The 16303-nt window shown below is 42.4% G+C and overlaps 1 protein-coding gene across 1 annotated transcript in view; it reads right to left on the reverse strand.

Annotated features, from left to right (window-relative positions):
* Positions 1–16303, reverse strand: part of brinp2 (bone morphogenetic protein/retinoic acid inducible neural-specific 2) — a gene marked incomplete at both ends in the record, with an annotated part of 218901 nt that overhangs the window by 161953 nt on the left and 40645 nt on the right. The window contains 1 exon segment of the mRNA XM_080440455.1: positions 13043–13233. Coding sequence (XP_080296581.1) covers positions 13043–13233 — 191 coding nt within the window.

Consider the following 16303-nt stretch of genomic DNA (forward strand, 5'->3'; position numbering starts at 1 on the left):
TAGTTGCTTTTCAGATATAAATTATTACATTATGAAACATACAATAACCGCTTTAGCCTTATTTTATACCTAGGCTATTTGAAAATAGCCGATCTACAAGCTCACAACGCGTCGCATTGCGACGCGTTGTGAGCTTGTAGATCGGCTATTAATATTTTTAGTACTTTTACTTTTGGTACTTTAAGTACATTTTGATGCCAATACGTCTGTACTTTTACTCAAGTCAATTTAGAATTCTGGACTTTTACTTGTAACAGAGTATTTTTATATTGCAGTATTGGTACTTTTACTTAAGTAAAGAATACAGTATGTTATACAGCCTTTGTCCTTGGTGGATAATACTATATAATATCAGTCGCACTTGTCATCCATCCTCCGTTATTTTGTAATGATGCCACGGCTTGCTTCCGTTTCTATGCAAATTATACAAATACATGAACTAGTGCCAGGAGACCAACATGATACCATTTATTCACTTTCTTTGGCATCGTTTTCATAACAAACCAAGAAGTGTGTTTTTTTTCTCTCTTTTTTAAAAAACTTTGTTTTGTTTTTAATCTTTCCACAATCCTCCAAAGACTAACTGAACTGAAATGGAAGACTTCCAACTACTGTAGGTATGAATTGTATCAATTGTTGTGTTTTTTTATCTTCCGTGCTCCCACTTTGCTCTGACCTTTTCATATGACATTAATGATTATGTATATAGAGTAGCGAGCATCTTCTCTGTGCCCATGGTAATAATGAGTGCATGTGGCCTTATAAATCACAGAAATAAGTGTATTGTGGATAGAGTGTATTTTATAAGATAGAGATTCAAGTTTAATAGGCACACCTGAAATAATCTAGCACAGTGTTTCTCAGCCAACCCCCCAACAAAGAAAGAATAGAAAAAGACCATTACTGCATCAAAAGTAATCAATAAACTATGCTATAACTGTGTGGTCAAATATTGGCCAAATTGTCAAATAATATAAGAGATAAAAGAAGCAAAACATTTTTAAATACCCAATCTACAAGCTCACAGCGGAACAACTCTACTCTGAACGTTTCAGAAAGACGCTGGTATCCTCTTCGTTGCTCCTTTTCAAAAACCCTCACGCAGCGCTTTTTATCTGACGCAACGCTAGGATGAAGTTCTCCCCAGCATCCTGACAGAGCTCTTCTGACAGAGAAACACACTACGGTATATTAATACAGTACATACATACTGTATGCCCTGAAGCAACCAGTCATTTCTATACATTCAGCATGTCTTTGAACGTTGTGTGGTGGGGAAATGAATGGATGTATGTATAGACGCCTTAAAGGACAACTTTGTTTTTTTACAACCAAGGTTTATGTTTTAGATTGTAATTAAACTAAATAAAAGATGAGTGTTACATTTTTTTTAATTTACTGCTTTCTATAGTTTTAGCAATTTTCGTGATATTTTTTACAGTGGGCGGGGGCATTCTGTCCGGTGGCTAAATATGTCTTTTTTTACACAATAACCCAGCGATTTCTTTATTATTATTTACAGTAGCTCTTCTAGCCCCCAATAACTCACATCTGGCCATCAAAGACCACAGGACCTTTTTTATTGTGTAAAAAAGGCATATTTAGCCACCGGACAGAATGCCCCCGCCCACTGTAAAAAAAGATAGCGAAAATTGCTAAAACTATAGAAAACAGTAAATGAAAAAAAAATAACACTCTTCTTTTATTTACTTTAATTACAAGCTAAAATATAAACCTTGGTTGTTAAAAAAAACAAAGTTGTCCTGACGACGTCACACTGCTAAGAACCAGTATGCGAGCGCAGGCCGGCACCAAATGAACCCCATTCTGTCATGTCTCGCTAGGACGTGCCTCACTAGCCAACACACAAGAGGAGGTTGAATGAACTGAAACCGGCGAAACCCCGAAACAATATGTTGGGAATTGATTGCATGAAACAATCACCTGTGAGTCCAGTCTCAATGTTGGTAAACAAATAATTGGTCTATTATAGGAGGCCAGACTATGTGGCCATATAGAATTGAGGAAAAAAAAATCTAGTGGACTTTAACACATTGAATGCCAATCGCGTAGATCTACGCGAACCTATTTAAAGCCGCAGCGTGCCAATCGCGTAGATCCCCCCCCAGGTGCACTTTCGGAATGTTTTGATCCATTTCCGGTTCCGGTTTGAAGACCGGAAACAGAATTATTTGGGATCCGGTTTTGCCGATCACGTCGGCCCTCGTTCTAATGACGAAACTGAAACTCAATTCTCTTCCTGTAGTTTTTTCTCCTCGCATATCACTGTTTAACGTGATCCGCTCTAACTACAACCATGGAGCTCCGTTTGACATGTGGTTTTCACTGGTAGATTCAGTGAGATCTCGCGGATGTAAACAAACAGTGCACAGCTCAATCTTAAGGATTTTAACAAGATCTATGGCGACGTGAAAAAAACAACAATAACACATTGGCACTGGTGAGTACATTATGAGATTAATGTCTGGAATGGAATGTGTTAAGAAAAAAGCTTTTTATAATAATTCCAGTGATTTAAAGAAGATAGGCCTACCTAAATCTGTTGCAATCAGTTAGACTACTTGATTCACTTTCTGGAAAGACTGATCAAGTGTGTAACGCAAAGAATGTGCGTGCGTAGAAATGTGCTAATGTAATCTACCTCTCTACAGTACTATTAACTCACTAAATAGCATGTTTTTTTAATGTCAGCAAATGTACTGTATGTTAAAACCACATACCTCTTTTCAAAATGGATAGATACATCTCATAATAATATTTAGCTTGTAAGATATAAGTCAATAGTGGCCAGCCATTCACGATTCTTTCAACCATGTTGTAGTAGTCAGTGGCGTAAAGTAACAAAGTACATTTAAGTGTTGTAAGTACAAATTTAAGGTATTTGTACTTTACTTGAGTATTTCCAAATTTCCAATACTTTTACTTCTACTCCACTACATCTCAGAGGCAAATATTGTACTTTTACTCCACAAAAATTATTTGAAAACTTTAGTTACTAGTTACTTTGTAGATTTTGATAATTATTAAAACATACAGTAACCACTTCAGCCCTATATACATTTCGGCCATTTGAAAATAGCAGATCTACAAGCTCACAATGCGTCGCGATGCGACACATTGTGAGCTTGTAGATCGGCTATCTATATTAAAACATTTGTTGAGACATTTTGTACATTGAAAACTTGTGAAATGGGCCGTGCTTTCTACTTTCGGTGCTTTAAGTATATTTTGATACCAATACTTTTGTACTTTTACTCTGGTAAAATTTGAATTCCGGACATTTACTTGTAACAGAGTATTTCTACATTGCAGTATTGATACTTTTACTTAAGTAACAAACGTGAGTACTTTCGTTGCTCATCATTAGGCCAGCGATGCATGCCTTGAAACAATTCCAGGGCTGTAAATGCTACTAGTTTTTTTTTGCGTTACCTCACACTGAGTGGTGGGTAAATGATTTAATGTGATGTATTGGAGGCAGTGTGTGTTAGCTGCCACTTCACTGAATTAATAAAGAATTCACTTCCCCTCCCTTGTTCACGATGTGATGATAAACAGTTCTGTTTCAGTTCATATGCGCCAGACCCTAATCTATTCACTTTCTGGGTGGACTGATCAACCCGTCAGCACTGATCAAGCTGATCAAGCGTTAAGTGAGTAACATTAACAGTTTATACCCAGTGTCTACACACAGCCTTTCCTGCACACTTACAGATCAGCTAACACAGCACATACGGTATGTCCCTCCCACAGTAGTGTAAAGTAACTAAGTACATTTACTCAAGTACTGTACTTAAGTACATTTCTGAGGATTTTTTACTTTACTGGAGTATTTCCCATTTTCAATATGTTTACTTTTACTCTACTACCATTATTTGACAACTTCAGTTACTAGTTACTTTGCAGATTTTGATTATTATTACAAAACATGCATTAACCACTTCAGCCCTAAATATATTTTGTCCATTTTGAAAATAGCAAGCTCACAACGAGAGAGATACTAGCAATGAAGGAGGAAGAGGAGTAGTACTAGAAGACTAGAAGAACGAGGGAGCAAGAAAGAGAGATAGAGAAGCGGTCTCCTCTGGAGTCTTTGCCACAGTCTCATTGGTATGCAAACAGCACCTCCTATAGCCTCAACTCGTTTGGCTGAAGCCGTTAATTGCAAACGGAGTCAGAGCATCACTCTCTCTGCCCACCGTGTTCCTCTGTCTCCTCTGTGCCTCCTATGTCTCCTCTGTGTCTCCTCTGTGCCTCCTATGTCTCCTCTGTGCCTCTTCTGTCTCCTCTGTGCCTCCTCTGTCTCCTCTGTGCCTCCTCTGTCTCCTCTGTGTCTCCTCTGTGCCTCCTATGTCTCCTCTGTGTCTCCTCTGTGCCTCCTATGTCTCCTCTGTGCCTCCTCTGTCTCCTATGTGTCTCCTCTGTGCCTCCTCTGTCTCCTATGTGTCTCCTCTGTGCCTCCTCTGTCACCTCTGTGTCTCATCTGTGCCTCCTCTGTCTCCTCTGTGCCTCCTCTGTCTCCTCTGTGCCTCCTCTGTCTCCTCTGTGTCTCCTCTGTGCCTCCTCTGTCTCCTCTGTGCCTCCTCTGTCTCCTCTGTCTCCTCTGTGTCTCCTCTGTGCCTCCTCTGTCTCCTCTGTGCCTCCTCTGTCTCCTCTGTCTCCTCTGTGTCTCCTCTGTGCCTCCTCTGTCTCCTCTGTGTCTCCTCTGTGTCTCCTCTGTGCCTCCTCTGTCTCCTCTGTGCCTCCTATGTCTCCTCTGTAACTCCTCTGTCTCCTCTGTGTCTCCTCTGTGCCTCCTCTGTCTCCTCTGTGCCTCCTCTGTCTCCTCTGTAACTCCTCTGTCTCCTCTGTGCCTCCTCTGTAACTCCTCTGTGCCTCCTCTGTCTCCTCTGTGCCTCCTCTGTCTCCTCTGTGCCTCCTCTTGAGTACAGTACTTGAGTAAATGTACTTAGTTACTTTTTAGGCCATGCTAGTTACTTTGTAGATTTAGATTGTATTAATAAACATACATTAACCACTTAAGCTATTTATATATTTCGGCTATTTGAAAATAGCAGTATAATATTTTTTTCAAAATTTTTGTATACATTTTGAAAACCTGAAATGGGACATTCTGCATATTGAGTACTTTCACCTTTGGTACTTTCACCTTTGAAGTACACTGTGATACCAATACATCTTTTTGCTTTTACTCAAGTAAATTTTGAATTCCGGACTTTTACTTGTAACAGAGTATTTCTATATTAGTGTATTGATACTTTTACTTAAGTAAAGAGTTTGAGTAATTTTTCCACCTCTGTTTTTTAAGTCATGCCTGCCAGTTCCCACCTGATGTTGTGTGGGAGTTCAGACTGCTCCAAACCGTACTGAATAACTGCTAGCTTACATAACGTCTTCAGTGTCGGACATAGATCTAAGATGTAAAAGTCATCAGAGGGTTGTAGGCCTACTTTGTATCCTCCAATGAGGATGACACGATCTCCCACCATGCAGCAGCGTATCCTAGACCTCTGAGAAGGGCAGTTTCCCTTGAGTTCAACCTTCGTCCAGGAGACGGTCACTGGGTTGAATTTCCACAGACAATGTAAGTACTGGTTCCAGTTGTTACCACCATATTTAAATATTATGTACATCTCTCCATTGTGGGCAAAGGCTGAATGACAACTGTGTCCATCTGGGAGACGCTGTGCAGAAGGCGTGTTCAGCCAGCCGTTGGTCTCTGTGTCAAACACTCTGATGGTGTCGCGGTAGCCCCCCGGGTACTCCCAGCCCCCAAATACAAACATCTTTGTCCCGATGATGGTGGCCAAATGACTTAATGAAGCAGGTGGTGGAGTGCCTCTGGAGTTAATCAAAGACCAGACCATTGTGCTGGTGTCCAACTTGTACATGTCATTAGTCCATGCAGTCTGGTAAGTGTATCCTCCATGGATAAACATGACCTTCTCCAACACACAGGCTGAGTGGTAGTACCTCCTCTCTGGAACCGTCCCGGAAACCCTGGGTTGGAACAATCTGTGGGCGTCGACATCAAATGCATAAAGCGCGTTGTAATACTTCTCTCTCCAGCATCCCCCCCACATATATATATATACATATCTTCTATGAGTACAGCTGTGTGGCCCCGGCGCCTGGAGGGAAACTCAAGGGGGCGCTCTCCTCTTCCAGTTGTCACCGGAGGCAACCTCATCCAGAGCAAAGACACTGTGTTGAAGATGTGCACTTCAATCTGATCACTGTTGTTATGTTCCCCTACAAAGCAGTAGACCTTGTGTCTTACTGTGACAGCAGCACGGTTTCCCTTTGGTCCGCCTCCTGTCAGATGTACCGTCCAGCGTAACATTTCACACACACCTGGCAATTGATACAGTGGTAGTTGTCACGCTAAATGCTGCGAAATGATGTTTGGTTTATTTGACTTACTACTTTTAAAGGACAATTGCACGGCTCTGATGACAGTGTGATGTCATTGCATTATGACGTCATTATGTAGATCAGTGGTTTTCAACCTTTTTCATGCCAGGGACCCCTAAATTGATATACATTTGGCCGCGGACCACCATCTGAAAACGTTTTGTGCCAGGGACCCCCAGAAACAAAGATTTGAGTTAATGTTCTCTTTGAAAAAATAATATATTCAAAGAATTGCACACATTTTCACGATTTTTCAAAAATAGCAGATCTACAAGCTCATAGCGCGGCACTCGGTGCCGCGCTATGAACTTGTAGATCTGCTATTTTTGACAGACCCAAGGGGTCGGGCTTACGAGGCTTTGTACCTGTTTCGTCCATACATGGGCATGGTCCATTTGTCCTCCGGCCCCAGCCAAAAAAGTCTGTCCCCCTTTCATCCATACATGGGCATACACAGGCTGACACGTCATGTGAAGTCCGGCTTAGCCGTGACGTAGAGCATGTTTTGTGCACGTTCTGTCCATACATGGGCATAGAATTTATGGCTGGGACGTGTGTCCCAGCCATAAAAGTCTGTCCCCCTTTCGTCCATACATGGGCATAGACACAGGCTGACACGTCATGTGAAGTCTGGGTCTGGCAGAAACAGGTCTCCTGGTCTTGTCGAATAGCCAAAGCTAAGTGGTTAAAATGATTCTGAGGCCATGTTAACTAATTTAGCTGGGGACCCCCTGGTAGCCCCCCCAAGGACCACTGGTGGTCCCCGGACCACCGGTTGAGAACCACTGATGTAGATTAAGCAGTGAGTTAGCAACCACTAGCCTGGAATCCAGACTGATTGCTACGTCCGGGTTTCTTTCTTCTCACTTGGCTTCTCAGTCTGGTATACTGCTGCTCAGAGACGTCCGTGTGTTCTCTGTCTGTGTGTTCAATAGATTATCGTCGAGGAGTAAAAACCCCGCTGTAAGGATTGTTGTTCTTCTCCATGGCTCCATGCAGGGTGGGGGGGGGGGGGGGGGCATGATGTGCATGAGTTTGCATCAGTGGGAGTGTAAACAATAGAATAGAGCTTCAGGGTTTTGGCAACACAGTGTCTGGCAACACAGCACAGCCTGAACACAACAAGCTGTAAGCTGTGTGACAGCAGGTGGTCCCAAACTGTTCAGGCTGCGACCCCCCCAAAATAATCATATTTGAACTGGGGACCCCCCCAGATAATCATATTTGAACTGGGGACCCCCCAACATAATCATATTTGAACTGGGGACCCCCCAAAATAATCATGTTTGAACTGGGGACCCCCCAAAAGAATCATATTTGAACTGGGGACCCCCCAAAATAATCATATTTGAACTGGGGACTCTCCAAAATAATCATATTTGAACTGGGGACCCCCCAAAAGAATCATATTTGAACTGGGGACCCCCCAAAATAATCATATTTGAACTGGGGACTCTCCAAAAGAATCATATTTGAACTGGGGACCCCCCAAAATAATCATATTTGAACTGGGGACCCCCCAAAATAATCATATTTGAACTGGGGACTCTCCAAAATAATCGTATTTGAACTGGGGACTCTCCAAAATAATCGTATTTGAACTGGGGACCCCCCAAAATAATCGTATTTGAACTGGGGACCCCCCAAAATAATCATATTTGAACTGGGGACCCCCCAAAATAATCATGTTTGAACTGGGGACTCTCCAAAATAATCGTATTTGAACTGGGGACTCTCCAAAATAATCGTATTTGAACTGGGGACCCCCCAAAATAATCATATTTGAACTGGGGACCCCCCAAAATAATCATATTTGAACTGGGGACCCCCCAAAATAATCATGTTTGAACTGGGGACCCCCCAAAAGAATCATATTTGAACTGGGGACCCCCCAAAAGAATCATATTTGAACTGGGGACTCTCCAAAATAATCATATTTGAACTGGGGACTCTCCAAAATAATCGTATTTGAACTGGGGACTCTCCAAAATAATCGTATTTGAACTGGGGACCCCCCAAAATAAAAGTATTTGAACTGGGGACCCCCCAAAATAATCATATTTGAACTGGGGACCCTCCCCACCCTGACAAGCACTTGGAATTGAAGGAGTCTCGAGGTATTCAATTTAGTTTGACGCTGTTCCACTATGTATTGCTACAGTGTGTATGTAGCAACATTATTATCATTTTTATTTTAAGCTTTTGAATGAAAAAAATGTGATTTTCAGAAAACTTAGGTTAGGATTTAGAATGTGTTTTTAAATTGGGCCTCAGGTCTAAATAGGTTAGGAGAGATGCAGGCATTCTAACCTCTCCTGTACTTAACACAGTAGTACTTGATGATCAAACAGGTGACCCTTTGCAACAAAGTCGAGTTGCAAAGTTTTTTATTTTCTTTATTTTTATTATTCCTTATGTATAATGAATTATACATATTATTGTCTATTCAATCCAATCCAATCCACTTTATTTACATAGCACATTTTACAACTCAAGGTTTCCAAAGTGCTGTAGAGAAATACAAAAAAACTAAGTAAGCTAAAACACAGAAAAACAACAGCAAAAACATACAGGAAAAATAACAAAATAAACAACAAAAGGAGACATCGCTGAAAATACAAGACGCAGCAGCGTCAGCAGACAGCGAAACAAAACCAAAAAACAGACCATAGCAACTCTCAAACTCTATCGAAAGCCAAGGTGTAAAGGTGGGACTTAAGGCAAGATTTAAAAGTCTCAATGGTGGGGGCCAGTTTGATATGGGAGGAGAGCGCATTCCATAATATGGGAGCTATCATGGACTGAAAAGGCTCGGTCGCCTCTGGTCTTTAAACCTGACCTTAGTGACCTAGGGGACCTCTAGGAGTTCAGCTAGATACTGAGGTGCAAGGCCATTCAGTGATTTAAAAACAAACAATTCAATCTTAAAATCAATTCTGAAGCGAACAGGGAGCCAGTGAAGTGAAGCCAGAATCGGTGTAATGTGGTCAAGCTTGCGGGTTCCGAGTATGTTATCTAGTATTTTATCTGTCCATATACAGTATATATATATATTTGTATTTTTTATTTCCATTTGACAATTCCCATTCCTGCTGAAATGTACCAGCATCCATCTCTACTGCATCAAAGTGACGGTGAACATTGCATTGTTTACACCAGTATAGCTACCTGGCCCATGATACAGTATGTTCCAGAATATTGTCCATCTTTATCTGTTGCTTCTGTTATCTGTGATTCCACTGTGAACAAATCAAGTTCTACCAAAAGTTCAACCTCGCCTTCAGGAGTTATAGCCCAGTGCCACGGCCTTGAGAATTGGTTCCTGACTCGTCGACCTGGTTAACCCATTCAGACCGGGAACGCATCTGTGTAATTTTTTTATTTCTTTGGCTATTCAAAAAATAGCAGATCTACAAGCTCATGGCACGGCACCGAGTGCCACGATTTGAGCTTGTAGATCTGCTATTTTTGAAAAATCGTGAAAATGTGTGCAAATCTTTGAATGTATATATTTTTAAAGAGAACATTTGTAACTCAAATGTTTGCTTCTGGGAGATTCTACAAATGTCTTCTAAATCCTAACAGTTTTTGAAAAAACCTATGTTGCTATAATATCAGTGGTGCTCAAACCCTTTTCATGTCAAGGACCCCCAAAATGATATGTGTTAGGCCGCGGACCCCCATCTAAAAAATGTGTTGTTCCAGGGACCCCCAGAAGCAAAAATCGAAGTTAAAAATGTTCGCTTTAAAACATATACTCTGTATATATATTCAAAGATTTGCACACATTTTCCACAATTTTTCAAAGAATAGCAGATCTACAAGCGCATGGCTCTGCACGAGTCCCGCGCTATGAGCTTGTAGAGCTGCTATTTTTGTATAGCCAAAGACATCTAAAGTGACACACATGCGTCCCCGGATTGAATGGGTTAAATATAAGTACAAAAACATATCTAATTTTTAGTTCACCGGTCCAACGGTCTTGATACAAGGGAGGCTGGTTTGGCATTTGAAGAGCAGGAGCAGCGCTGTATCGATACCATGAGGTCAGCGCTCGATCTGACTGCAAGGCTGGGCTGCGGTTCTTGTTTTGAGAGGAAGTGAGATCGATAATGTTTCACAGGTTACTCCTCTGACACCAGATTGAAGGTAAAAAGAAATTCAATACAGGCGTCAGAGAGTCTTAGCCCGAGACGCCGCCACATTTAATCCTCCCGTAATTTCACCAAAGGTTTCTGCAGCTGCTGTCTTGGGTTTTTTTTTCAATCCGTTTCTCCGAATGAGAAGGCTTTAATGGTATAAGAACACAAAGGAACCGGTTGACAGCCACATGTGAATAGAGTACGATCACATTGCTGTGTCAGATAAAAGGAAACATCCAGAAGCTTTTCAGGGCCTATTATCATGATAGTAAATTGAACCCACCTGGCCTCGAAACTTTAATTTCAAAAATAGAATCTTAGGTTTTTTGAACAGCAGAATCATCTACGGCAGAAAGATCTGTCGGGGTGGCAGTGGCTCAGGGGTAGAGTGGCCGGTAGAGCGGTCGGGTGTCAACCGCGAGGTTACCAGTTCGATCCCGGGCAGCCCCAGAGTTAGTGTCGAAGTGTCCTTGAGCAAGACGCTGAACCCCTACTCCCGATGAGCAGGTTGGTGCCTTATAATAATAATAATAATACATTTTATTTGTAACGCACTTTATATTTGAAACAAATCTCAAAGTGCTACAGGATTAAAAACATAAAAAGAAAAAAAAAGAAAACAACAATAAAAGTAAAACAGTGAAATGAATAAACTTCAGATCAAGTCAGCAGGCACAGTAGAAGTTTAAAAGGATAAAACAACTACATCTCTGTCTAAGCAAATGCCTTGTTAAAAAGGAAGGTTTTTAGGCCCTTTTTAAAAGTGTCAATCGACTGTGGTGCTCTCAGATGGTCCGGGAGGGCATTCCACAGTCGAGGAGCAGCTGAGCAGAAGGCCCGATCCCCCATGGTGCGGAGATTCGTCGTGCGGGGCTCCAGTACGTTTGAGTTTCTGGAGCGTAGTGAGCGGGTGGAGCGGGTGGAGTTCGGGGGTTTGATGAGTTCCTTTAGGTAGGAGGGGGCATTGCTGTAGATGCACTGATGAGTGAGGAGGGAGACCTTGTATTCGATTCTGACGGAGATGGGGAGCCAGTGTAGTGAATGGAGGATGGGTGTGATGTGTTCGTATTTCCGCACTCTCATCAGGATCCTAGCAGCACTGTTCTGGATGTACTGGAGCTTCTGGATGCTCTTGCTAGGGATCCCGATGAGAAGTGCGTTGCAGTAGTCAAGCCTTGAGGAGACAAAGGCGTGGACGAGTTTTTCGGCATCTGGCAGAGTGAGTGTGGGGCGGAGTCTGGCTATATTTCGGAGGTGGAAAAATGAGGTTTTACAGAGGTTTTTAATATGGGAATCGAAAGTCAGGTGGGGGTCCATTTTAACACCGAGGTTGGTGACTACGGGTGAGAGTGAAAGGATCTGGCTGGAGAAAGTGATGCTAGTTATTGGGGATGATTTGACCTGGTGTGGGGTGCCGATTAGAATGGCCTCTGTTTTTGTACTGTTTAGTTGTAGGAAATTTTGAGTCATCCACGCCTTTATCTCCTCAAGGCAGGTGGTCAGTGTGGATGATGGTGTTGAAGATGGTGACGGCAAGGAGGCAGAGTGGATTGGGTTGGTCCTGATGTAAAGTTGGGTGTCATCAGCGTAGCAGTGGTAGGAAATCCCATGCCGGCTGATGACACGACCAAGGGGGAGTATGTAGAGTGTGAAGAGGGTGGGGCCGAGAACAGAACCTTGGGGGACGCCACAGGTGACAGGCTGTGTCCGGGAACTTGCCCCTCCCAGGGAGACACGCTCGGTTCTGTCTGTGAGGTAGGAGGTGAACCAGTGTAGTGCGGAGTTGGAGAGTCCTATGGTGGAGTGAAGACGGTTGAGGAGAATATTGTGGTCGACTGTATCGAAAGCCGCCGAGAGGTCCAGGAGGATGAGGAGGGAGGGGGAGCCGGCATCAGCTGCCATCAAAAGGTCATTAGTGACCCTGACCAGCGCCGTTTCTGTGCTGTGGGCTGAGCGGAACCCTGACTGAAAAGTTTCGAAGAGGTTATTGTGTTGGAGATGTTGTTGAAGTTGAGTGGCGACAACCTTTTCCAGCACCTTGGAGAGGAAGGGCAGGTTGGAGATGGGTCTGTAGTTGGTGAAGACTTCCGGGTCAAGGGTGGGTTTTTTCAGGAGGGGTGTAATGATGGCAGTCTTTAAAGCAGGTGGGACGTGGCCGGCTTGGAGGGAGTGGTTAATGGCTGTGGTGATGAGAGGACTTATGGCACTGATGTTGGTTTTTACCAGGGCTGTGGGGAAGGGGTCAAGGGCGCAATGCCTTGCATGGTTTCCTCCACCATCGGTGTGTGAATGGGTGAATGAAATGCAAATTCTATGTAAAGCGCTTTGGATTAAAGCGCTATATAAATGCACCATTTACCATTTTATCTACAGTAGTACTTCCTGCTCCCACGTGACATTTTGTGCTTTGATCCCTGGCCTGCCACAAAAAAAATCCCAGAAAACCCCCACACTTTCTCTCTTACCTCCCAAGGTGGCAGAAACCAGGAAGTGAGTCCCATATTTCTTGATGAGGTTCTCGTTGATTTGCTGCATGGTAGGCCGTCGCCCCAGCAACCGTAGGTTGCGCAGGAACTCGGGCGCCAGCGGCAACGGAGCTTTGAGGAAGTCTCTCTTCTCCGTGGCCAAGCTGTTCACCTTCCAGTGGCTGAACTCCCTGCAGGTAGAACACAGAAGAACCAACGTGAAGTGAGGACAATGCAAAACAGGGCCATGGACCACTTCACAGTGGACCAGTCACCCTGTCCACTTCCATCACACCCTCCTAACAACCCACCTACAGCGGTGCCCCCACAGACCATGGCAGCCCAGCATGATTTTTAACCCTTTAAAGGAGTAGTTCACCCAAAAAAATACTTATTTTCTATCAATTGCACACCTCATGAAGCCTTGAATTCATGGATTTGTTTTTGTTTTTGTTGCATTCCTAAGCTAATAATTTGATTCCCGTCTCCTACCGACTAATGTATCCGGTAGGAGACACAAAGTAGATTCTTTGTGTCTCCTACCGGAAATACACCCGGTCATCAAATTATTGTCTTAGGAATGCGACAAAAACAAAAACAAATCCATGAATTCAAGGCTTCATGGGGCGTGCAATTGATATAAAATAAGTCATTTTTTGGGTGAACTCCTCATTTAAGACCTGGAACTGTGTCATTTTTAGATTTGAGCTAAAAAGCATTATTTGGGCTATTCAAAAATAGCAGATATACAAGCTCGTAGCGCGGCACCGAGTGCCGCGCTACGAGCTTGTAGATCTGCTATTTTTGAAAAAATCCTGAAAATGTGTGCAAATCTTTGAATAGATATATTTTTAAAGCGAACATTTTTAACTCCAATCTTTGCTTCTAGGGGTCCCTGGAACAAAATATTTTGATGGGGGTCCGCGGCCAAATACATATAAGTTTGGGGGTCCTTGACATGAAAAAGATTGAGCACCACTGATATAGAAACATACGTTTTTCAGAATACTGTTGGGATTTAGGAGACATGTAGAATCGGCTTCAGGTCTCAATGGGTTAAGTAAAAGTATCAATACTGCAATGTAGAAATACTCTGTTACAAGTAAAAGGCCCGTGTTCGAAATGTTACTGGAGTAAAAGTACGAAAGTATTGGCATCAAAATATACTTAAAGTACCAAAAGTAAAAGTACTAAAAGGTTTGCAAATAGCCTATCTACAAGCTCACAACGCGTCGCGTTGCGACGTGTTGTGAGCTTGTAGATCGGCTATTTTCAAATAGCCTATGTATAAAATAGGGCTAAAGTGGTTAATGTGTGTTTTATATCTAATAATTTATATCTACAAAGTAACTATTAAAGGGGTAGTTCACCCCCCCAAATAACTTTTTTTCTATTGATTACTCACCCCATGGAGCCTTGAATTCATGGATATTTATTTGTTTTTGTCGCATTCCTTCCTTTATTATTTGATTATAATAAATTTAGCCCCATTGATTCCGGTAGGAGACACAAATGCATTTGTGTCTCCTACCGGAATCAATGGGGACACATTTATTATAATCAAATTATTGGCTTAGGAATGTGACAAAAACAAAAAAATATCTATGAATTCAAGGCTCCAGATGGTCAGTAATCAATAGAAAAAAAGTTATTTTGGGGGTGAACTACCCCTTTAACTAAAGTTTTCAAATAATTGTAGTGGACTTGCCAGATTCTGCGAGAGAAATAAGCAACCAGGTCTACGAAAACAAGCCCAAAAGAAGGCGACTCTAGGCCACATGAGCACTTTAAAACTATAATATGCATCGGCTATTTGAAAATAACCGATCTACAAGCTCACAACGAGCTTGTAGATCTGCATGGGTGTCCCTGGCACAAAACGTTTTCAGATGGGGATACGTGGACAATTACATATTAATCTGGGGATCCTTCACGTGAAAATGTTTGAGAACCACTGGCTTAGACAAACATTTAGAAACAAAGCCCAAAAAAACCTCAACCCCCAACTACCAATATATTTACAAGCCCAACACTGCATCACCCCGACATTGCAACACTGCTCCATAGCTGTCAGGGGAAACGACCCGGCAACAGTAAGCCAGAGACCTCATCACAGATATGAAGTGGTCAGCTTGAAGATCCGTCCATTTCAAGTGGCTCCATAATCATTTCATCAGTGCATATATATCGCAACACAGCGAAACCCCTACAGTACGTGTTGGAAGATTATGCAAATATCAGCAGAAAAAGTCCACTTCATCTGCATAAATTTGCACAGGAAACAAGAGCCGTTGAATATCAATGTATTATGTATGCATATTTTTCTCTCACAAAACAAAATGCTAGCAGTGGCACCCTGTATCCCATGGGGACAAATGCGCACGTGCACGCACACACACACACACACACACACACACACACACACACACACACACACACACACACACACACACACACACACACACACACACACACACACACACACACACACACACACACACACAGTGTATTGGCTCAATTCCCCGTGGTATCTCTTGCGATGCCTTTTTGAGGTCAAGAGTATGCTATTACCGACCACAGTACAGTAATTATGCTGTGGACAGCATTGTGACTATAGAAGCACGTTGTAAACAATAGCCTGGCATTCATCACCCATCACCCGCCGTTCTTTGAAGGGACAAAATGTAAGTTTAGAAATTGTGCTTGAAGCTGCTTTTCTTTGTGTGTGTCTTTTGTCTCTGCTGTCAGTAAGGACCTGTAGTAAAAAACGTCCAGCGGGAATAGGGTCTTAAACTCATTTTATGTAGCATTTATTTTATTCTCCAACGTTACCGTTGGTAGATATAATAAAGCATGGCTGTTTGTGTTTGAGGAAGGTCTGGTTTAGTAACCTTATACCTTCTCTCCCCCACTTCCATTGCAATTGCGTAAATCAAATTAGTAAAAAAATAACTATCTAGCCTGCTGCTTTGTAGAAAATATGTTTTTGGGCGGTGAAACCGCCCCTATATGTGAGGTTTGGATATTTGCACCCCCCAATCCTGCGCTGTGATTGGCCACCAGTGTACCCCCCTAACCCTGCACCGTGATTGGCCAATCACAGTCTATTCAGGACTGTGATTGGCTAGTGAAACATGACACATGTGCATAGCCCTATAAATAGGACTATGCACTTAAAAAAAACACATTTATGTTTTTTTTTTAAGTGAATCACACATTGTGGGTGGAAAGGGTATTAAAAAAAATACATTATTATTTTAA

Source organism: Gymnoscopelus braueri, assembly GCF_963280865.1.
Source record: "Gymnoscopelus braueri genome assembly, chromosome: 10".
NCBI lineage: Eukaryota > Metazoa > Chordata > Actinopteri > Myctophiformes > Myctophidae > Gymnoscopelus > Gymnoscopelus braueri.